We start from the raw sequence: 24,000 nt of genomic DNA, 5'->3' as shown, positions 1-24,000 counted from the left end.
CTCTCTCTCTCTCTCTCTCTCTCTCTCTCTCTCTCTCTCTCTCTCTCTCTCTCTCTCTCTCTCTCTCTCTCTCTCTCTCTCTCTCTCTCTCTCTCTCTCTCTCTCTCTCTCTCTCTCTCAATTTGTTATGGTGCAAACTCTCACGTTATTTCTGGTAAACATCATTAACCCAACCGATCCAAAATAAGTTTCTCTTCTCTATAGCTCTCTCGTCTCCTTCTTCCTCTTCCTCCTCCTCCTTCCTCAATATTTCGCTTCCTCTTATCCATTTAATCTCGTATGGCATACACACACACACACACATTCTCTCTCTCTCTCTCTCTCTCTCTCTCTCTCTCTCTCTCTCTCTCTCTCTCTCTCTCTCTCTCTCTCTCTCTCTCTCTCTCTCTCTCTCTCTCTCTCTCAACCCTTTTTGTTCATTTAATTGCTTAGATCAAGGAAAATTTAAAATCAGCATGAGAGAGAGAGAGAGAGAGAGAGAGAGAGAGAGAGAGAGAGAGAGAGAGAGAGAGAGAGAAAACAGATAACCCACCTGAAGGGATAGAGTAAGAGAGAGATAGATGACTCGAGCTATATCAATATAAATTCAAGGTCCCTTTCTCCCTTTCATTCCTCACATATCTTCGTTATGGTCTATTACATCATTGGCACTTCACCCCCTCCCCCACCCCGCAGACACAAGGAACCGTCCCTGTGTGTGTGTGTGTGTGTGTGTGTGTGTGTGTGTGTTTGTCATTCATCCTGTACGCGTGCCTTGCCAGTCCATTTCCCTTCACTATACCTCCCATTTTCTTTTTCGTTCATCCATTTTCTTTTCTTCGTATCCTCGTTTGTTCTCCCTTAACTTGTATAACTCTCTTATGTACTACACTTTTTCGTACGTTACTTGTAATTATCTTTTTCCCCATTTCTTTTTTTTTTTTTTTTTCGTTTTTCCGTTCGCTCGCGACTAACTTCTAACTCAATTTTCAGCCACGTGTTCTACAATAACATCGCTTGCTTTGAGTCCTCCTTCGTCTCCCTTACTGTATTTTGCGAGGCTGATTCAATTTGTAACTCCATCCCACTCATGGAGAATGGTAGACACTGACAGGGCGTTCCTGTGCCTTACCTGTCTATCCTTCTATTCATCTACTACCCAAAAATCAAACAGACAAGCGGCACACACCTTAACCTAACCTAACCTGATTTGACCTAACTTAACTAACCATCTTCTACCAAAAATCTATACAAACATGCAGTAGTCCACCGCAAAGCAAGCAAACCTACCTTAACGCGACCGAAGTTATCCTAACCTAACTTAACCTAACCTAACCTAAAACCTAACCTAACCTAACTTAACCTAACCTAACCTAATTAAGCAAAACTAACTTAACGTGACAACCTAACTTATCCTAAACTAACCTAACTTATCTTATCCTAACCTAACCAAGCAAACCTAACAACGTGACCTAACCTAACTTAACCTAACTTGACCTAACCTAACTTATCCTATCTTAACCTAACCTAACGTGACCTAACCTAACTTATCCTAATCTAACTTAACCTAATCTAACCATACAAACGAGCAGTACGCCCCTACAAACAAGCAGACTAATTAGCTTAACTCAACATGCTATACATTCCTCCCCTTCCCCCTTTTTTTATTTGATTTTTGCAGAGGGTGTCTATCGAACTGCAGTCTCTCTCTCTCTCTCTCTCTCTCTCTCTCTCTCTCTCTCTCTCTCTCTCTCTCTCTCTCTCTCTCTCTCTCTCTCTCTCTCTCTCTCTCTCTCTCTCTCTCTCTCTCTCTCTCTCTCTCTCTCTCTCTCTCTCTCTCTCTCTCTCTCTCTCTCTCTCTCTCTCTCTCTCTCTCTCTCTCTCTCTCTCTCTCTCTCTCTCTCTCTCTCTCTCTCTCTCTCTCTCTCTCTCTCTCTCAATTTTGCTTCACACGCCTAAAATAAAACTTCTGTGTATATCTCTTAATAACACTGCCACTCTCTCTCTCTCTCTCTCTCTCTCTCTCTCTCTCTCTCTCTCTCTCTCTCTCTCTCTCTCTCTCTCTTACATTAAGGTCACGTTGAGCCAGACTTTTCGCGACAAGGAAGCAAGAGGGGAAGAAAGAGAGGGGAAGGAAAAGACAGGAAGATGGTTACGTGTCATTAGGAGGAGGAGGAGGAGGAGGAAGAGGAAGAGGAAGAGGAAGAGGAAGAGGAAGAGGAAGAGGAAGAGGAAGAGAAAGAGGAGGAGGAGAAAAAGAAGAAATTAAGGAAAGTGTGAGAGAAGAGTGACTAGGAGGAGAAAGAAGGAGAAGTAAAGAAGGAAAAAAAGAAAAGGAGGAGGAGGAGAAGGAGGAGGAGGAGGAGGAGAATTACACTACAACAAAACATCTATACCATTAAGGAAACACACACACACACACACACACACACACACACACACACACACACACATACACACACAGTTACATAGTGGTGTCATTCTCGCACAGCTTCGACCTTCGTTAGCGCCCAGGACGCCATAACCCTTTGGTGAACCGGTTGCGAACTCTTAATTGAAAGTTCTGATAGCTACGACAAAAAAAAAAAAAGCGAGTGAGCATGTGCGTGTGTTTCTTTGTCTGTGTGAGTAAATGAGTGCATGTGGAACTGCGTGTGTGTGTGTGTGTGTGTGTGTGTGTGTGTGTGTGTGTGTGTGTGTGTGTGTGTGTGTGCCTGCGTGTGTGCCTGCGTGTGTGTGTGTGTGTGTGTGTGTGTGTGTGTGTGTGTGTGTGTGTGTGTGTGTGTGTGTATTTCTTTGGCTGAGAAAAGGCAACCAAACCATTCATTGCACACACACACACACACACACACACACACACACACACACAACGTGCGCACATTTTTAATTAGAGGATCTGACCTTCATTCATTACATAAGAGCCAAAGTTAAACTGAAAGGAGAGAGAGAGAGAGAGAGAGAGAGAGAGAGAGAGAGAGAGAGAGAGAGAGAGAGAGAGAGAGAGAGAGAGAGAGAGAGAGAGAGAGAGAGAGAGAGAGAGAGAGAGAGAGAGAGAGAGAGGAACAGCAAGGGGAAGAAAAAGAAAATATATTAAAAATCAAGAAAAAAATCGCAAAACCTACACTAATTTAATAACGATTTACTGGTGGGCAGTTTAGACTTTCTGGGAAACAAGACAGCAGCTCCAAATAGCAAGGCGGGAGAGCAACGGAAGGGGAAGGGGGAAGGGGGAAGGGAAAGGGAAGGGAGAGGGGAGGGTGAGGGAACAGAGGAAAAAATAGTAATGCGAGAAAGAGAGAGAGAGCGGGTTCTCGGAAAGGAAAAATGAGATGTTTTGGAGAGAAAAGTGAAAGAGGGAGAAAGAGAGAGAGAGAGAGAGAGAGAGAGAGAGAGAGAGAGAGAGAGAGAGAGAGAGAGAGAGAGAGACAATCTGTGGGAATGAAAATGGCATGGTATTTTGAGACACAGCATGAGGAAGAACAGGAAGAGGAGGAGGAGAGGAGGAAGAGCAGGAGGAAGAAGAGGTGGAGGAGGAAAAGGAGGAGGGTATTTTCAACAAGGCATAGTGGATATTGGTTTCAGAGGAAGAAAAGGAGGATTTAAGGGGAGGGAGGGGAATGGAAGGAGGGGAGGGAGAGGAAGGGCCAGGGAGGAAGGGTAAGGGATGAGGAATAAAGGAAAGGAAATGCAGGGAAGTTGTCTGGAGAGAGGGAAGGGAATGAAGAGGAATTTTGGAGAGGAAGAAGACCTGGGAGAGTAAAAGGATTTGGGAAAAGAGAGAGAGAGAGAGAGAGAGAGAGAGAGAGAGAGAGAGAGAGAGAGAGAGAGAGAGAGAGAGAGAGAGAATTTTGAGGAATATAGAAGGATGTGAGGAAGTGGAATGGAAAAAAATGAGGAAAGTTGGAGGTGAGAAAAAGTTTGGAATAAAAGGAGGAGAGAAACAGATGCAGACAGCAACATCTTCCCCACCACCACCACCATCACTATTTCCATGTCCTCTTCCTCCTTTTCCTCCTCTTCCTCTTCTGTTAATGAGGATTGTGTGACGCTACCTCCTTGAAATGACTCCTCTCCCTCTCCCTCTCCCTCTCCCTACTCCTCATGCAGATAAATTGTTCCTCCCAGCAGTGTTAAAAGCTTCAGCTACAAATTTCTGTCATGATATCCTCCTCTCCCTCAGTCTCCCTCTCTCTCTCTCCTTCCCTCTCTTTCACTCTCCCTCTCCTATCCCTCACTCTCTCTCCTCTCCACTCTTCGTCTTACTTATGCAGTTAAAGTGACATCAAGCAGTGTTAGGTGTAGTTATGAACACCGGCCTATGACATCCAACTCCCCTACTCCTTCTCTCCCCCTCCATCTCTTTCTTTTCCCTTACCATCCCTCTTTCCTCCCTCCCCACGTCCGCTTCCTCTTCCCACTGTGAAATGTTTCCTCTTGTCATTAAAACCTCCAGTTATGTACACTAACTTGTAAAGCGCGCGCTCTCTCTCTCTCTCTCTCTCTCTCTCTCTCTCTCTCTCTCTCTCTCTCTCTCTCTCTCTCTCTCTCTCTCTCTCTCTCTCTCTCTCTCTCTCTCTCTCTCTCTCTCTCTCTCTCTCTCTCTCTCTCTCTCTCTCTCTCTCTCTCTCTCTCTCTCTCTCTCTCTCTCTCTCTCTCTCTCTCTCTCTCCCTTTTCTTCTTCCTTCCCTTACCAGCATTCTCTCCCTTTTCTTCTTCCTTCCCTTACCAGCATAAAGTTTTCTCTAGCTACCTCTTCTCCTTCGCTTTTCCTCTACCTCTCCTCCTCTAATTCATCTTCTCTCTTCTTCGCTCTCCCTCTTTCCACCTTTCCCTTTTCCTCCCCTTCGCCCCCTTCCTCCTTCCTCCTCCTCTCTCGCTCTCTCCTTAAGTGCCTTCGCCAAGATGTTCTCTCGCGCGTTTCTTCTTCAGCTCCTCTTCAGTGTATTTTGCGGCAATTCCTCTCTTTCCTCTTAAACCCTTTCATGAATATAAAAACATCACGAACCGTCTAGCCTAGAACTTTACTCCCCCCGTCCCCCCCCTCTCTCTCTCTCTCTCTCTCTCTCTCTCTCTCTCTCTCTCTCTCTCTCTCTCTCTCTCTAAAACAATACACACAAAGACTTCAATGAGACTTTTCATAAGCCATTTATATGACAAACATACGTGTAGCACCTCTGCGTCGCCGCCTTCAGGGCAACACTCGTGCCTTTTTCTTCTCTGCCTTTGAAAGCCTAAGGTCTTTCTCGCACAGTCGCCGTGCCTCAGGTCAATTAATAACTTTCCTCTTCACTGCAACCTCTCGCTGGCAAAGGGTTTGAGATCCATATAGTGATAAGAACAAGTGAATATTAATACCAGTTGAGCGTCAGCTGTTAAATTCAATGCAATGCAGGGGTGATTTCAAAACTATGTGTAGTTAATTAAATGTAAAATGTATTCTTGGAATAGACAGAAGTTAGAAGTTACCTTGACACCGTCACCTAGAGGGCAACGCAGGTGATAAGCTGTCGATCAATGATTAGAACAGCATGGCCGTAATTATAAAAAAAAAAAAAAATGTGTCAGTCATCCGTACAGATTTTAATAACGAAAGGCAGTCCAGGTAATGGCAAGTCACGTGCTGGTAAATGACTAGAAAATCAAGTATGCATGCCATTAGTCAACAAACAGCTACAAAGGTGGCTCATAGATATATTGCCAGGTAAATATGGTGTGGCCTGTTATGATATACGTGCTGCAAGTAAAGAATTCATAACATTGATTGACTGAAAATTGAACAGATGACAGATGTTGATACTGGAATAAAATCAGTCATTTCTAATCACGAAGCTCGACAGGTAAACACGACGCAGGTAATAACATCGGCCACACGTCTGTCGATAGCTCACAAAAAATATAAAGTAAATAAATAATTAAATAAATGAAAAAAAAAATCATTCACATCAATTAAGAATACAATTATATTCACGGCTGGAGTGAGTTTTGGAATCATTAACTTCCACATGAAAAGCCCACCCTGTTAAAAACAACTCGGGTGACTTTAAATGAAATACATGGTGCTAATTAAAAGAAACACCTGCAAGTTATTAGCAGGTGGTAAAACGTCCATTCACTCCAATCACTAACAAATATCAAGTTGAAAATACAGCACGATAAAAAAAAACTCACTAATTCATGAAATCTGTAAATATCACGCAAGATGAATAATGAAAAATTTAAGTGAAGAAAAAATTCCAACACACGCCTGACACTCCCCGCTTCCCGACGACAAGCTGCGAGTGACTGCCTGGAGTAAGCTCACGATGGCAGCCAGGGAGACCAGCCGAGTGGGAAGGGCGAATAACATACTGAGGAGTGTCCGCGGCGTGATGAGTGGATGCTAATGAATGTGTAATTGATCTGTTATGACAAGTGAAGTGAAGGAGTGGTGTGGAGTGTTTGACAGGATTAATGGAGAAACTGATAATTATGAGCAAGGTACAATGATAAGCACCGTACATCTGTCACCGGCGGGCTGTCCTCACCAGGCCGCAAATTATGTATTTATACGAGTATACTATATACAAACAGCGGCAAAGAGCCCGTGTGCCGCGTCCCCTCCTGTAAAGTGTCCAGCGGCGAGCACCTCGTAATTTTCATAGTCAGATTTTTATCTAACTTTTATAAGTACGCGCTTGTGGTAAAGTTATGAAAGTGACTTTAACAAGGCTTACTCCAAAAATAGTATATAGAGTACCTGAGGAGAGCGAGATGGATAATGGGAAGGCCTGTTCCTGAGAAAAAAAAAATTATATATATATATATATATATATATATATATATATATATATATATATATATATATATATATATATATATATATATATATATATATATATATATATATATATATATATATATATATATATATATATATATATATACATATATATATATATATAATATATATATATATATATATATATATATATATATATATATATATGAACGTAACGATGAATAAATAAATAGCTAAATAAATAATATATATATATATATATATATATATATATATATATATATATATATATATATATATATATATATATATATATATATATATATATATATATATATATATATATATATATATATATATATATATATATATATATATATATATATATATATATATATATATATATATATATATATATATATATATATATATATGAACGTAACGATGAATAAATAAATAGCTAAATAAATAAAATCAAACTATTAATATTTACAACCCAGATACCGATCTCTTCGTTTTTTTTTTTTTTTTTTTTTTTTCTTCATTGCTGACACTTTTAACATTATAATTCAAGCAATATTTTAAAACTTCACAATCTTGGACTCGGTTCGGAAAGATTACATTGCATTCATTGTTTCACTTGCAACAACAACAATGAATTACAAATGAATGCAGACAACGTTAGGTCTGAACAACAATACCGTTACAATACAACGTGACTTGACACGCAACGATGGATGGGCATGGCGAGGCGTCCCTGACACTTCCACACCACCACCATAAACACCATCACACTACCAACATCGCAGTACCAGTCACCACACTACCACACCTGCGCTATTACCACAACCTATCCCAGTCATTCGTCACACCACAGTGCCACCACACCATCGAGCCGAAGCCACCACCACCACACAGCAACTAATCCACAAAAATATTTTTGTGGCTGGTATTCCGCACCCGTTTGTTTTGTTTTGCTAGTTTTCGTGTACTTATCTACCCTATTTCTTTTTATTTATTTATTCAAGTACTTTTCTTTCTGGATCTATTTAGGAGTTCTTTAAATGACATTCATTTATTTCTCAAGTTCTATTTTTTATCAGTTAATCTTTGGTAATTTTTTGGTCATTTATTCACTCATTTTCCATTTTTTTTTTTTTATCAAATTACACTTATTTCTTAATTTAATAATTCATCCATCCATTCATTAATTTTTCATTCAATTCCTTTCTTTTCTCCTTTATATGAACATTCATAATTCAATCTTTATTTTCTTTACTTAAATTATTCATCTTTGTACGTATCTTATTCACTTATTCATCTATTTATCTGTTTCATCTTTGTTTATTAATCTTTCATCTTTCTATTGATCTTTGTTTCATCTTTGTATCTGTTTATTTATCGGTTTCATCTTTATCTGTTTATCTTTCTATCTATTTATCTGTTCACCTTTGTTTCTTCATCCATCTATTAATCTATCCACCTATTTATCAGTTATCAATCTATCTTCATCTATATATATATACGTATGCATATATGAATGTATTATCTATATTTATCTACCTGTCTGCCTGTCTATCTATCTATATTTATTTACTTTCATTTTTTACCTTTTGTTCTGTTATGAGTTGGATCCATAGCAATCAAATGAGTGAACGTTACACTAGCGTCAACCACAACTGACAGATCAACTGACACCTCAATAAACCAGGTTCTATGCAAGAATGGTTACTTGAAACAGCCTGGGTTTCTTTTTTTTTTTTTTTAGTATAATAAAACCAAAGCAGAACAAGTCATATAAACCTGCTAGTGTGAACAGGACTGACCGACACCAGCAAAACCAATGATCAAATGAGGTAGCGAGTTTATATCCAAGACAAAACACAACACAGGAACATGGAAAAAGATACCAATTCCCCGAACAAAAGTGGAAATAATTTAAATAATAAATAAGTAGATTGAATGTGGAATTGCGAGTACGAGTAAGAAGAGAATGTACACACGAATACTTACCAGCTCTCAGTCCTCAGAAGAGACTACCTTGTATCACCAAGCCCAGCGAATGACTGCCTCGACATGAGCGGAGCGCTACTTTGTTAGTTTCGAACAGCTTCGAAAGGGTTCATGGAACTGGCGAGAAACAAGACTCGACACGCCGCTTACGAACGAATGAACGAACGAGCAAACAAATACTATTAAGAAATAATGTAACTAACATACACTTCAATACTTCAGTAGCAAGTACGAGTACGTGACATTTCCCCACTCAAGAAAGAATTTTACGTTGGAAAATTCGTTGTGTGATTGTACAAAAATTCCGTAAGCGAAGACAAAAATTATACGATTAAGCGAGTACTTACCGGTACGATGGTTGATCGTAATTTCACGAACAGTTAACTGCGTCACTGAGGTAGTAAATGAGATGCCAGTAGCGGACGCAGCAAGCCAGTCCTTTAGAGAGGTTTGAGGAAGCAGCCAACCATTGACAAGGAGGCACATCAGTAGGAAAGAACCTAACGAGGGGACAAAACACTGGGAGGGAAAAGGGAGGGCATTTACTACCTCAGTGACGCAGTTAACTGTTCGTGAAATTACGATCAACCATCGTACCGGTAAGTACTCGCTTAATCGTATAATTTCACTTCACGGTAGTTAACTGCGTCACGAGGTAGGCAATGAGAGCTTAAGAGTGATTCCTCAAACCTAACGTAGTCCTTAGTGGTGTCAAAAGAAAAATAGACAAAGAATAACCATTTATTTCCCAAGTAACGATATAAGGTAGTACAGAAGTGAAACTCAACACAAATAATAGAACAGGCTGCAATCCATGTGCAAATCAACAATCTATATGTATGTGTATACCTTAATAAATACCCAAGTAATCAAGAGAAGGAAACCTCCTCAGCCCAACACTGCACTAGCAAAATCTGTCCGCTTGGACAACGGCCTCCTGTAGAATTTAGCAAAAACAGACTCACACGACCACCCCACAGTGGCCATGATTGTGGAGACAGGTAGAGTCAGGGATGCCTTGCTGGAGGAGGCAGATCTGGTGGAGTGAGGTGAGAAAATTGTTAAATCAATACCTGCATCCCTCATGACATTCCTAGTCCAGCGTCTTATAGTGTCTCGTGACGCTAACCGCACGGGAGCCTTAGTAGTTAAAAAGAACCTGGTAATAGAGCCCCTAATCCCTGCAGTCCTTCCCAAGTAACAGCAAATAGTGGTGAATACACATAAACATTTGTCTGGAGAATAAGCCGGAAAAACAAGCTCAGAGAGATGAACACCAGGTCTGGAAGTTTTCAGAAGATCACCTATTCGAAAACAAACCTCAGAACGAGAAACTGTCATGTTCCTAGTGTCCAAAAGATGTAAAGTATGGCCACGTTGTCCGGATACCAGGAGCATGAGCATGACCAATTTCCCAGATAACTGAATCATGGACAGGCCCTCATTTTGCCCCAAAGATCTTATGTGCGTCAGGACTACATCTGGATCCCACGTAGAGCAGTTACGGGGTAAAGATGGCCTTAATAGAAAAACTGCCTTCATAAACCTGCAGACTAGAGGGTGCTGGCCCGCGGGTTTGGAATCTATATTAGCAATGGCAGAAATAGAAGAACGAACGACATTCAAAGAACTGTAGCTCCGTCCCGTCTCCTTCCGAAATTCTTGCAACAAGAAATCCAACAAACAACTTACAGGTGGTCGAAAAGGATTAATTTCCCTGCCGACACAAAAACACAACCATCTTTTGATATGCGGCCCATATTGTAATTTCGTGCTCTGTCTCCACGATTGAAGCAGAAATTCGGCAACTTCCTGCGAAAGGCCTCTGTATGCAAAGGATCGCCAGAGAGGATCATGGCTGACAATATCAACTTCGAGGTCTGAGGATGTACTCGCGACGGGTCCTGGGGTAGTGTTAAGGAAGCGCGAGGAAGAAGGCGGGGGAGGTGCAAACAGTAACCGGAGGGCCATCGGGAACCAGACCTGGGTAGGCCAGAGCGGCAGAATAGTCAGGGATGTCGCCTTGTCCTCCAGGATCTTTCCCAACATCCGGCCAATGACACTGAAAGGAGGGAAAGCGTAACATCTCCAATTAGACCAGGGAAACGTGAACGCATTGGTAAATGAAGCATAAGGGTCAGGTTTCCAAGAAACGTATGAAGATAACTGGGCATTAATACGTGAAGCAAATAGGTCGATGTCCGGAAAAAAGAATACTTCACACAGCCTATTGAAAATACAGGGTAACAGCATCCATTCAGTGTCAATGTTCCGGACTCTGGACTCTGCATCCGCTTCAACATTGTCAATTCCCCTGACATACTCGGCAGATAAAGTGATGTCCCTCATCGCAGCCCAATCAAAAATCTGTTCCGTCAGGGTATTAAGGCTCAATTTAGTACTGCCACAGCGATTAATACAGGCGATAGCGGTAGAATTATCAGACCGAAGACGGATGTGAGTCTGTTCGCAGCGTTTGCAGAGGGATCTTAGGCTCAAAAGGATGGCTTTAAGCTCCAGACAATATATGTGATCTAATTCTGCATGTGCCCAATGACCTCCTGTCCTAGCATCGCCAACCTTCGCCCCCCAACCCGTTAGGCAAGCATCAGTGTGAATTTCCAAATCTGGGGGGCAGGATACCAGAGATTTAGTTTGAGAGTCGATGTTATCAATCCACCACCGGATTATGTCCCGAGCATGACTATCAAGTGAAATAACAGAGTTGTAGTTACCTTTGCTCAGAGTAAGTTCCTTATTTCGAACAATCTCCAGGTATTTGTACCTGAGGGGGGCTAGATTCACCGCCGCTTCGGAGGCTACGGCAAGACCAATAAACGCAGCCAAGTCATGTAGAGTAGATCCACCTCTAAGCAAACTCAAACCATGGGCTTTAATGCTCTCTTTACGACGTGATGGTAAAGAGGCAGTCATCGTGACAGAATTTAGAATTATCCCCAAAAACTCCACTTCCTGAGTAGGAGACAAAACAGACTTTTTGACATTGACTGTTAAACCTACAGAGTCAAACATCTGCAAGGCATACATAGCATTGTCTTCCAACTCTTGAGCTGAAGAAGCCATGAGAATGCAGTCATCAATGTAACAGACAATCAATATCCCAAGTTTCCTGAGGTGAGAAAGGATAGGTTTAAGTAATTTAGTGAAAATGCGTGGTGCAGATGTAAGCCCCTGAGGAAGACAGGTAAACTGGAAAGATTGGTTATTCCACATAAAGCGCAGCCATTTCCTATCCTCAGGCTGAATACGAACAGAAAAATATGCATCCTTGAAGTCAATAGTCATGAAAAAACAATTTTCCTGAAGTAAACTAAGTACCTCCTTAATTGAACTCATTTTGAAATGAACATGTTTCACAAAGTCATTTAGTTTCTGTAAATTGAGAATAACCCTAGCCGTGCCATCCTTTTTTCTCGTAGGGAAAACATTTGAGTAAAAACCAAGGTCTGATATATGGGAACATCTCTCAACCACTTTCTGTTGTATGAAAGTTAGCATAGCATTATCCAGGGCTTCCCTGTCAGTAATGGATAGGGTGAGAGGTCTGGGGAATTCAGACTGTACAGGAACAACATCAAACTCTAACAATTTACCCCGCACCACATCATGAATCCATTTGTCCCTGGAAAAAACCTGCCAACTGTGCCTAAAAAGGAAGGTCTTACCCGCCACAAAGTTATCTGGCGTGTTAATCAAGGTGCAGCAAGGTAAGGTACAGCGACTTACTGTGGGAGGCACTGTGGGAGGCGTTACTGGGGAAGTTTGTATGGCTGCGTCCTCCTCCCGTAAGACTGCCGCAGGCCTAAAAAAGGCCTTGAAGGAAGCTTTGACCGGGCTCGTGAGCTGTAAGGTCTCCTGTGGTCCTGTCTACCGAAGGATAAGCTCTTCCCTCTGGAGGTCTTGTAGGGGCGGAAGGACGGCCTTCCCAGCTTCTTGGTTCTATGCATTTCATCACATTTCTTCACAATGTCGAAAGGGAAGAGTTTGTCAGTACCGACTTCACACTCCCATTTACAGAGTTCTGCAAGAGCAGTGTCATTGACGTGAACACGTGCCACCTCCTTTCGTAACTGGTTGGTGTAATTGAAGGCGGAGATTAGTAGCCTAAGGCAATCATTTAAACCTTCCAGGTAAAAATTCACTGCCTTCCCTTTCCTTTCCCCCACGTCACTAACGCACTGAGTAATGGGAACAAGCGCTTTCAGTAACAGTCCATTAATATGGGTTAGTCGAGCATCCACAAGTTTACCTCCCGTATTCATTGCTTTGACAATGGGAGGGTTAGTCTCTGGAACTTTCATATTGGGCACATTGCTGGGTATTTTAATCCTATTAGTGGTTGATTTTACAATGTCGGCCACAGGACGACGCCTCAGGCTGGCATTGACTATTGATGCAAGTGAATCAGAAATTGGTTCACCTTTTGCTTCCTCGCCCAAAAAATTGTCAGACAATTCACTCAACGCTTGGAGGAAGTCTGCGTCATCACCAGAGGTAGCGGGTTGGCTACCGGAAAAAGAGGGGGAGATAGTGTCTAATCCATCTAGGGGGTCTGGATCATCTCTCTCAGACTCTTCACCGGCCTCATTATCAGAAGGGGACAATTCATGACAGCCACCATAATCTACCGGTGAAGGCGAAGCACTGCGTGTAATGCGGTTGTCTAGTTTTTCAACTAAACCACTCAACAGATTGGTGAGAATATCAAATTTCTTGTCTGAAGCAGAAGGATCCTCGTCCGAACAGGGTTGACTGACGAATGATTGTAGACTGCCAGGCGGTTGTTGATTGCCGGACGGTTGTTGACTGCCAGACGGTTGTTGACTGCCGGACGGTTGTTGTGGTTTGGAAGCACAAAGACGCTTGACGGACGACCCATCAAAACCAACAGCAGTCCTCTTATTGTCCTTCCTTAACCGGTCATCATCATCACGCCTGGGCCGTGAACTGTCCCGTGAGACAGATGAGGAGGAGGAAGCACGCCTTGGCGTGTCCTGGCTGGCCTGGGAAGCACGCCGTGGCGTGTCCTGGCTGGGCTGGGGTGCACGCCGTGGCGTGTCCTGGCTGGGCTTGGATGCACGCCGTGGCGTGTCCTGGCTGGGCTTGGGGGTTCCTGCCCGACTGAGGCCTCGGTCCGCCATGGCTGGACACGAACCAATGAAGATGAAGCCAAGTAAAACTGCAGCAAACACACCGCGGCTCCCGCCTAGAACAACCCAGGTGGCGGGTGGTGAACGGTAGGTCGTGAGCGGAGGAGAGGTGTGGACTGGACGAGCGCGCGCTGTCGACTGGCTGGCTTGCTGCGTCCGCTACTGGCATCTCATTGCCTACCTCGTGACGCAGTTAACTACCGTGAAGTGAAATTAATATTCAGTACAATATTTACCTTAAGAGCGAAACAATCAGGGATGATGTTATCCACATCCTTGAGATGTCGTATAGCTAGGGTGAATTGTTGGAGGTATAAACGGGTTAATCGTTGATTCTTTGTTTTTTAAGTTTGATAAATACTTCAGAGGTTGGTGGTCTTTATGAACAGTAATGACAGGAACAAATGTGTGTCATCTGAGTTAGGACTCAAGGGAGAGGCTGTGACAAACTGTACAGAAATAGGAATTTGTGAGTCTGGAGCACGGTGATGAGGCTTCAGCATATTTATATGACAGCTGGTATTTCTTCGGTGGATCATGCGCTTGTACCACGTAATCTGTTTCTCCGACTCTCCGTGCTACAGGATAGAGGCCACAAAACTTGGCTACCAGGGGTTGACCTTGCTTTGGTAACACCACCAAGACTTCGTCTCCAGCCTTATACTCTCGTTGTTTAGCCTTCCGGTCGAACCATTGTTTCATTTTCCCCTGTGCAAGCTTTAGGTTTCGTGCCAACTGCAACGCCTCTCTTATACAAGTCTTGTGAAGTCCAGCACATACTGTAATATGTTTTTGCTTTCAGCCACCTCACAAGCCCAAGCATCCTTGACAAAGCTCAGTGGATCACGAACTCTATGTGCGAACGCAAGCTCGTTGGCCCAAGAATCCCAGGCTCCCTTGAGGTACCTCTCGCGTAGCAAACAACAAGAGTGGAATACCTCGATCCCAGTCCTTGGTGTGTTCCAGACAGGACTTTCTGAGCGTACTCTTTATCGTCTAGTGGTATCGCTCGAAGGTGCCTTGTGATTCAGGGTGACGGCCACTGCTCCGGATGTGGGTAACTCCAATCTGAGACAAGGTTTGCTGGAAAATATTTGACAAAATTACTTCATTGATCAGATTGTATCTTTCGGCAATCCAAACTTAGAACAAACCCAATAAAGCCTTAATTATACCTCTGGCTTTGATGTTTCTGAGTGGAACTGCCTCTGGATAACGAGTGGATGGATCAAGCACAGTTAAAAGGTATTGAAAATCACTTGAGGTGGGAGGAAGAGGACCAACAATGTCAATAATGAGCCTTGAGAAAAGAGAATCAATTGCATGAATGGGAATAAGAGGGAACTTGCGGATTGTCTGCTTGGGATTACCAGCAACTTGGCATGTGTGGCTGGCCACACCCGCTGACATACGAGGCCAGAAAAATTCCGCCCGCAGACGGTCCAACGTCTTACGAACACCGATGTGGCCTGAAAATAGAATGGTACGAGCTAGGTTTAATAACTCCAGCCTGCACACCTTTGGAACCACTAGTTGGTTAACATCCCATATCCCATCGTCCGGATTCCTATCTCCTCCACAGAGTTCCATCCTTCAAATATAAACGGGTACCCTTCTCTTCCTCAAGACTTCCAACAGCAGTGACACCAACTTCTCTACTTCTGGGTCCTCCCTTTGTAGCCTCTTGAACCTCTCCACGTCCACCTCCTCTGATGACACCGGTGGCGAGTCCTTCAGTGATCCTATGAATGTATCCACTAAACAAATATCCTCGGCACGATCAGTATCCTTGGGTGAACTTTTAGGTATGGATTCCAAACTTGAATCTTCACAGTCGTTTTGAAAGCGCGACATAGCTCTCATCACAACACACTGGAAAATTCACCTTCTCTTCATGAACCTTGTCTGCGGGCACAGGTACTTCTGCTACGACAGGAGTCTTGATTTCATCGCCTCTAACTAGGTCATTGCCTAGAAGATCTACATCGTCCTCGGGCAAACTATCAACTACTCCAACTCGTACCGAGCCTTTGAACACCACAGTCCACCTCAAGATAAAAGCGGCACGGTCATGGCACCCGTGACACCTTTGATAAGTACATATTGTTATAGAAATATCACCATGATCAGGCCTCACCCACAGAGAAATTGAAGATCCGGTATCACTAAGTATTCGAACCGGGTGCTGGTAAGACTTCACTTTTACCAGTCCCGAATATAAGTAAGGTGAGTAAGAGGCAGACGTGGCATCAGCAGCCACTGCCTGCACCACACCTGAAACCGTGTTCTCATGGACGGCATCCTCCGCAACATCTTCTGAAACATCAACAGTCTTAGAAGAGGTAGAGCATAAATCCTCTCCAGACACAACAGAGGCCTCAATAGCAGAGGGATCATGAGCCGAACCACGAACAAAGTGTACCGGCCTTCCGCCTAGCCTTTTCCAACACATCTTTAGTGTCCAGACTTATGACAGAAGCTACAGGATACTTTGGGTGTGGATTTAGAAGTTTGTGTGTGCGTGTGCTCGTGCGAGTCATTCGCTGTAATGGGCTTACCAAGAGTCCATCTGGGATTCTGAGTGATAAGATAGAGGACTCGGAACCGTTTTAATGTTAGGACAACTTATTTTTTTACGGGAAAAGATAATCATCAGCGTAAACAGCCGCTTCAGTAGAGCTTTTCACTCATTTATCTAAATAAACTTGTAAATCAGGATCTAGTTTACTCATGAAATTCTCAAGAATTACCATTTCCGAAAGCATTGAAAAATCCTCACCTACTCGCTCGCTACGTATCCACATATTAAAGTTATCCACCAGTGTTATGAAAAATTCAGCGAAAGTTTCATGTGGCCCTTTTTTACAATTTATGAACCTCTGCCTATAAGCCTCTGGTCAAAGTTCAAAGGCATGCAATACTGCTAGCTTCAAAGTATCAATCTCTCGCGTCAACCATGGAGAGTGAATCATAAGCCTTAAGGGCCTTCCCTTAACACTAGACTACACTAGGTATTCTTAGACCAGTTCATATACAAAGCAGTTTTCTCAGATCTCTCGAAGAACTGTTACAGCACATTCATCGAAATGAGGTACATATTTGAATTTGCCAGGAGAATCCACAGTACTAGGGACTTGAACAACACCTTTGTCGACTTAATAATACTCCAGTTTAATTCTCTCACGCTCAAGCTCAATCTCTTTTCCTTTTTCTTTTTCTATTCACAGCTTTGATTTCATAATCTTAAGCTCGTGCTCCCGTCTAGCCTGTTCTTCAATAAATTCTTTAGAATGGAAGACTGTTTCATCAACAAGCACGTCACGATAAGCATACTGGCTAGTAGGGACATTCAGCTCAACGTTTTCGGGTCTACAAAATTCATAAAAGTCAGTATCAGTCAATCCTGGCGAGGTCGCCATTGTTATGTTACGAGTTGGATACATAGCAATCAAATAAGTGAACGTTGCCCTAGAGTCAACCACAAATAACAGATCAACAAGGTTACTCCACCTCGCAACAAACCAGGTTCTATGTAAGACGGGGGTAATTGAAACTTTTTTTTTTTTTTAGTATAATAAAACCAAAGCAGGATTGACCGACACCAGCAAAAGAAATGATCCAATGAGGTATCGAGTTTATATCCTAGGCAAAACACAACACAGGAACATGGGAAAGATACTAATTCTCCGAACAGAGGTGGAAATAACTGAAATTAAATGTATATTGAATATGGAATAGCGAGTACGTGTAAGAAGAGAATGTACATATAAATACTTATCAGCTCTCAGCCCTCAGAAGAGACGACCTTGTGTTACCAAGCCCAGCGAATGACTGCCTTGATAAGAGCGAAGCGCTGCATTGTTAGTTCCGAACAGCTTCGAAAAGGTTCATGAAACTGGCGAAACACAAGTTTCGACTCGCGATTACGAGCGAATGAACGAACGAGCAAACAAATACTAATAAGAAATAATGTAACTAACATACACTTCAGTACTTCAGTAGCAAGTACGTAACACTGTTTACTTATTTATAGTCACGAGAAAGAACGCGCATTTTTAGTAGCATGACTGACGGACTCACTGACCACCAGACAGAATGATATGAGTGACTATAGGCTATTTGGAGTATAGAAGTGAAATTCCATAGCGGGTATTTGCAAACGACACGAGAGAGAGAGAGAGAGAGAGAGAGAGAGAGAGAGAGAGAGAGAGAACATTACTCAAAAAATATATATACAATAGCCCTCCCAGTCTCCAATAAAGCAAAAAGAAAAAGTAACAAGGATAAAGAAAGAAGAAAAACGACAAAAAAAAGATATAGAAAAAAAAAAGGTTATCAAACACCTAAACCCTAAACAATCTTCCCTTCAATCTCAATCCAAAAGCAATCCCATCTACGATTTTCTGAATAGGAGCTGAATTTTTCCACACAACTAAGCGCTTCTTCCCGGAATGGCGTTATCTGGTGATATAAAGGGAAGAAAAGACTGGAAAAAAGGAATGAAGAAGAAGAAGAAGAAGAAGAAGAAGAAGAAGAAGAAGGAGTGCTAGTGCCTTGAAGTAAAGCACAGTAAAAGTAAAAGCCAGAGGAGGAAGCAGCTCGGTTCTTCACCACCTTACTGGGTGTTAGTGAACCAGGTAGTGAGAGCAAGTGCAAAAAGCAAGAGAGGTCAGGTAAGGATTCTGAGGATTCGGAGGAGGAAGAGGAAGAGGAGAAGGAGGAGGAGGAGGAGGAGGAGGAGGAGGAGGAGGAGGAGGAGGAGGAGCAGGAGGAGGAGGAGGAGGAGGAGGAACACCATTATCTTGAAGAGGAGGGACAGATGAAGTAGGAAGAAGAGGAGGAGGAGGAAGATAAAAACACCAGAAATGAGAAGGGGATAATAGAGTAGAGACAGGTAAGATGAGGAAAGGAGATGAGAAACATGAGAGAAGGAAATGAGAGAATGGAGAGCCGACAGGAGACGAGAAAGGACGTGAAGAGAAGAAAAATAAGAAGAATGCAATGGAAGAGAATAGAAAAAAAAGAAAAAAAGGACAATACTGACCAACATATTCCCATCTTGCTTCAAAACGTACAACAAACTGACAGTGTATACTTACTAGTCTATACGCTACAGAGATACAGAAGCGTATACAGCGTCATACAAATTTGAGAGTACATTCTTGTCAATCTCCTATACGAATGAAAGATACTGGATCATACAAAAGGGAAGTAACCAGTTAGCTTCCAATAAGGGTTTTTTTTTATTTTTTTTATTTAGGAGTAAATTTGCATCATGTTATAAATAGATAGATAGATAGATATATTGATAGATAGATAGATAACTTTATTGTCAGTTAGTTTTAGAATACAGACAATTGAAATTCTTTTTGGCTGGAGTTCCACAATACAAAAGACTAAAAAGAAAAAAATATATGGAGCTAAAAAATTTATTAAAAAGTACGAAAAAAAAATATATATATATACGAAAAGTGAATATGTGGGCCAATCTACCGGAAGGAACATAGCTTAATGAATGTTATGCCATGTTCGTCTCTCTCAAAGTGACAGAATTACTGTTCTCTACTGCATAACACTTTGACTGATATCCTTACACGTTTGGTTATCTTATCTCAACTACTTTTAACGGAATATAGTACTGATTATTAATTACTACTATTACCTTTCAAGGGTGATTTCATGATGGTTCTAGTTTAAGAATTCTACATCAACAATGAGAAAAAAAAAACATTCCTGAGAACTTAGCTAATAATCTCTGGAGCCTTTTAAAGATAGTTCAGATGAAAGGTAGTTCAGATGAAAGGTTAGTGTTTGAAAATACTGGTCCTTGTATAACATCAAGTCTCGCTCATTGGTAAGGCATTTCAACATAACTGTCACTATCAGAATAAAATGGCTATTCCTTGTCGTTGTCGTCGCAGTCCTCGTCGTCATCCTCCTCCTCCTCCTCCTCCTCCTCCTCCTCCTCCTCCTCCTCCTCCTCCTCCTCCTCCTCCTCCCTCATGGCAAACTACTAATAGACTACGATGAATATTTATATTACTAAGATTATTTCACATTATCGTGCCTTTGAAGCGCATGCGAACCCTGCCTCCCCACATTCCCCCACTCTCTCTCTCTCTCTCTCTCTCTCTCTCTCTCTCTCTCTCTCTCTCTCTCTCTCTCTCTCTCTCTCTCTCTCTCTCTCTCTCTCTCTCTAACAATCGAAATTTTATGGAATGTGATTTTTTTTGTTGCTTTGTTTACTATTTTATTTATTCTATCTTTTTTTTTTTTTTAGTTTTGTCTCAGTTGCTCCTCCCTGATTGGTGCGTCTGCTCTTTCTCCCGCACCGATTCTCTCTCTCTCTCTCTCTCTCTCTCTCTCTCTCTCTCTCTCTCTCTCTCTCTCTCTCTCTCTCTCTCTCCTTTCAGTCTTTCTCTTTTTCTTTTTTTTTTATTTCTCCTCTCCTATCGTTATTCAAATTCTTCCTCTTTCCCCTTCCACACTTTTATCTTCTTCTCTGCTTCCTTCCTCTTTTTCTTTTTCCTTCCTTCTCTCTCTCTCTCTCTCTCTCTCTCTCTCTCTCTCTCTCTCTCTCTCTCTCTCTCTCTCTCTCTCTCTCTCTCTCACACACACACACACACACACAGTGAAGTAAAACGCAAAATATCATGCTGTAATGTAATTCGGGTGACATAAATAAAATATCAAGTAATGTTTTTCAGAAAGGCATTTACAAAACGAGAAAATAAATAGTTTTCTTTAAAGGGCGGTCATGCATTAATGGCGCTGTCGAGAGAGAGAGAGAGGAGAGAGAGAGAGAGAGAGAGAGAGAGAGAGAGAGAGAGAGAGAGAGAGAGAGAGAGAGAGAGAGAAAGGGGTGGGAGGGGGGGGGAGAAGCAATTTAAAGTAATTAAAAGTAACTCCCAGACAGTAATGAGGCTATTGCAAAGAAATTGGCCTCACACACTTTCTCTCTCTCTCTCTCTCTCTCTCTCTCTCTCTCTCTCTCTCTCTCTCTCTCTCTCCTCTCTCTCTCTCTCTCTCTCTCCTCTCTCTCATCCAATTATCCACTATCTATCTACCTGTCTATCCATCAATCTATCTATCTGTCTACCTATCTATCTATCTATCTCTTAGTTATAGTTTCTTTCTCCCTTCCATCTATCCACCTGTCTATCCATCTACCTATTTTATCTATCTATCTATCCATCAATATTTCTTCCTATCCATGTATCCACATTTACGTATCCATCAACCTACCTACGTATTATCTATCTCCCCAAAAAAACAGCCCACAATACGTAAAAAAATCCACTCAAAACATCCACTCCAACTCAAAACCTTTCACTTCTCACCTCCTGCCACCTCTCTCCCTCCCTCAGGTGACGCACACAGTAGCCATCTGCCTCACCATCACGCTGGCCGTCTGGCGCTACATAGCCATCTGCAAGCCTCACCTCAACCTGGTCCTGTGCACGCTACCCAGGGCAAGACTCGCGGTGTTCATTGCTTACGTCATATCACCTATCCTCTCCGTGCCCAACTATCTTGTGTATTCCATTCATCAGTATTCGGACGAGTGAGTATGTTTGTGTTTTTGTTTTGTTTTGTTTTGTTTTTGTTTGTTTTTTTTCTATTTGTATCACTTGTCCTTTTGTGTAATTTTCTCTTTTCTATTCTATTTTAATCTTCTGTTTCCCTCCTCTAAAGGAATTTGTAATGGTCTTGTTTTGGTAGAGATTATAAAGGTTGTTGTTGTTGTTGTTGTTGTTGTTGTTGTTGTTGTTGTTGTTGTTTTTCATTTTGTGTAATTTTCTCTTTTCTTTTCTATTTTAATCTTCTGTTCCCTCCTCTACAGGAATTTGTAATGGTCTTGTTTTGGTAGAGATTATAAAGGTTGTTGTTATTATTATTGTTGCTGTTGTTGTTGTTGCCGTTGTTTTTCCTTTTGTGTAATTTTCTCTTTTCTTTTCTATTTTAATCTTCTGTTCCCCTCCTCTAAAGGAATTTGTAATGGTCTTATTTTGGTAGAGATTATAAAGGTTGTTGTTGTTGTTGTTGTTTTTCCTTTTGTGTAATTTTCTCTTTTCTTTTCTATTTTAATCTTCTGTTCCCTCCTCTAACCTTCTCTAGTGTTTCCTCACCTGCTCAACTAAACTAAAATCTTCCCTTCAATCTTCTGACCTATCCTAGTCTTTCCTTCCACACACTAACGTAATTCAACTTTTCCTCCCCTCCTCAAATCTAACCTAATATTTCCTCCCCTCCTCTAACTAACCCAAAATATTTCCTCCCGTCCTCTAATCTAACCTTTCCTACCCTCCTTCTAATCTCATCTTTCTTCCCCTCTTCTAATCTAACCTAATCTTTCATCCCCCCCTTCTAACCAATCATAATTCTTCTTACCCTTCCTCAAATCCACTTCGAATCTTTTCTCTTCACTTAATCTCTTACTTTTCCACTCCTCCACAGTTTTGTTTCTTTTTCTATTCGTTTTCTTTCCCCTCCCTCAATCAGTCTTACCTGGAACACTTCCACTTCCCCCTCACCTGCGCTCTCCCTTCCCTGTCCCTCCCCCTCTCCCTGCTCTCACCTTCTCGTAAATCTCAATGACACTTTGCACGCCTCTTTTTGCTCCAATTTTTACTCTCTTTTTTTCCTTTTCCTTTTTTGTTGCTATATTTCTTTATTTTCCCTCCTCTCCCCATTCTTTTTTTTTCTGCATGCTCTTTCTTAATTCCCTCTGTGCACTTGTCTGGTATCCTTCCTGTCTCTCTCTCTCTCTCTCTCTCTCTCTCTCTCTCTCTCTCTCTCTCTCTCTCTCTCTCTCTCTCTCTCTCTCTCTCTCTCTCTCTCTCTCTCTCTCTTCCATTTCTACCTCTCTCTTTTTTTCTTCACCTACGTCTGTCTCCCTTGCCCTTGTCTCTTTCCTTTCTTTTCTCTTTCTCCCTCTCTTCGATTGAAATGGCACTCCCTTCTCTCTCTCTCTCTCTCTCTCTCTCTCTCTCTCTCTCTCTCTCTCTCTCTCTCTCTCTCTCTCTCTCTCTCTCTACGTCCCCTCACTTTCTGCAAATGGCTGTCTCTCTTAATATATCCCTTGCTCTTTTTGCCGTTCTTTATTCCTCTCCCTCTCTGCAAATAATCTTCCTTTTAATACCCCACTTGTTCTTTTACTGTAACCCTTCCTCTGCTATCTCTTTCCCTGCGTCCCTCACTATTCGTCTCTGCAAATTATCCTTCCTTTTAATATTTCACTCACTTGCTCTCTTTCTCTCTCTTTCTTTCTCAGGTACCATGCAAATGATTTTCCTTTTAATGCCTCTCTCTCTCTCTCTCCCTCTCTCTCTCTCTTCTCCCTCTCACTCTCTCTCCCCCCCGCACAACAGGTACAACAACGCGTCTCTGTACCACGTGGACTTCAGTGAACGGTCCAAGGCGTATGACAGTCTGCTGCAGCGGATCAACTTCTGGTTCCACAGCGTGCTTATCAAGATCATCCCCTGCCTCCTCCTCACAGTCCTCATCTATCACATCATCCGCGCCATGTACATCGCCAAGCGCCGCAAGGTAAGGGTTAGGCGGGGGGAAGTTGGTGGGGTTTTTTTAGGTGGATGAATGCTTGTATGAGTGCCTGGTTTATTTATTTATTCATTTTTTATTTAGTTACCTTTTGTCTATTCATTTATTTATTTATATGTTTATTTACTCGTTTCTTTATTCGTTTATTTATTTTTTTTCATTTATTTTACTTATTAATCTGTTTATTTATTTATTTATCTATTCGGTTATTTATTTTTTTATTCATTTACTTATTAATTTTTTCCTCTTTTTTTCATCATTCATTTACTTCTTTATTTATCATTTCACTTATTTATTCATTTGATCATTTACTTATTCATTTCTTTCTTTATTTATTCAATCATTCATTAATTTATTTGCTTATTCACTTACTGTAGGAGGGTGTTCTGTTCAAGGGCCACAAAAAGACAGGAAAAAAAGGCCCACCAGATGCCAGTCCCTATGGAGAGGAGCGTAAAGGGTTATTATACAAAATTAAACAGAAGTGTCTCGCAT

General features: G+C 41.8%; 1 protein-coding gene and 1 long non-coding RNA gene across 2 annotated transcripts in view; one reads left to right on the top strand and one right to left on the bottom strand.

Annotated features, from left to right (window-relative positions):
- LOC135101979 (uncharacterized) overlaps window positions 1–9,090 on the bottom strand; it is a 204,613-nt gene extending 195,523 nt beyond the window's left edge. The window contains exon 1 of the long non-coding RNA XR_010269478.1: window positions 8,771–9,090. This is a non-coding gene — a long non-coding RNA (uncharacterized LOC135101979). The remainder of the gene's footprint in view (window positions 1–8,770) is intronic.
- Window positions 1–24,000, top strand: part of LOC135101977 (G-protein coupled receptor dmsr-1-like) — a 93,568-nt gene that overhangs the window by 41,845 nt on the left and 27,723 nt on the right. Inside the window, exons 3-4 of the mRNA XM_064006509.1 lie at window positions 21,309–21,505; window positions 23,313–23,493. Coding sequence (XP_063862579.1) covers window positions 21,309–21,505; window positions 23,313–23,493 — 378 coding nt within the window. The remainder of the gene's footprint in view (window positions 1–21,308; window positions 21,506–23,312; window positions 23,494–24,000) is intronic.

This window comes from Scylla paramamosain, chromosome 7, assembly GCF_035594125.1.
Source record: "Scylla paramamosain isolate STU-SP2022 chromosome 7, ASM3559412v1, whole genome shotgun sequence".
Lineage (NCBI taxonomy): Eukaryota > Metazoa > Arthropoda > Malacostraca > Decapoda > Portunidae > Scylla > Scylla paramamosain.
The sequence above is the reverse complement of the archived record's forward strand: the minus strand, read 5'-3'. Positions and strand labels throughout refer to the sequence as shown.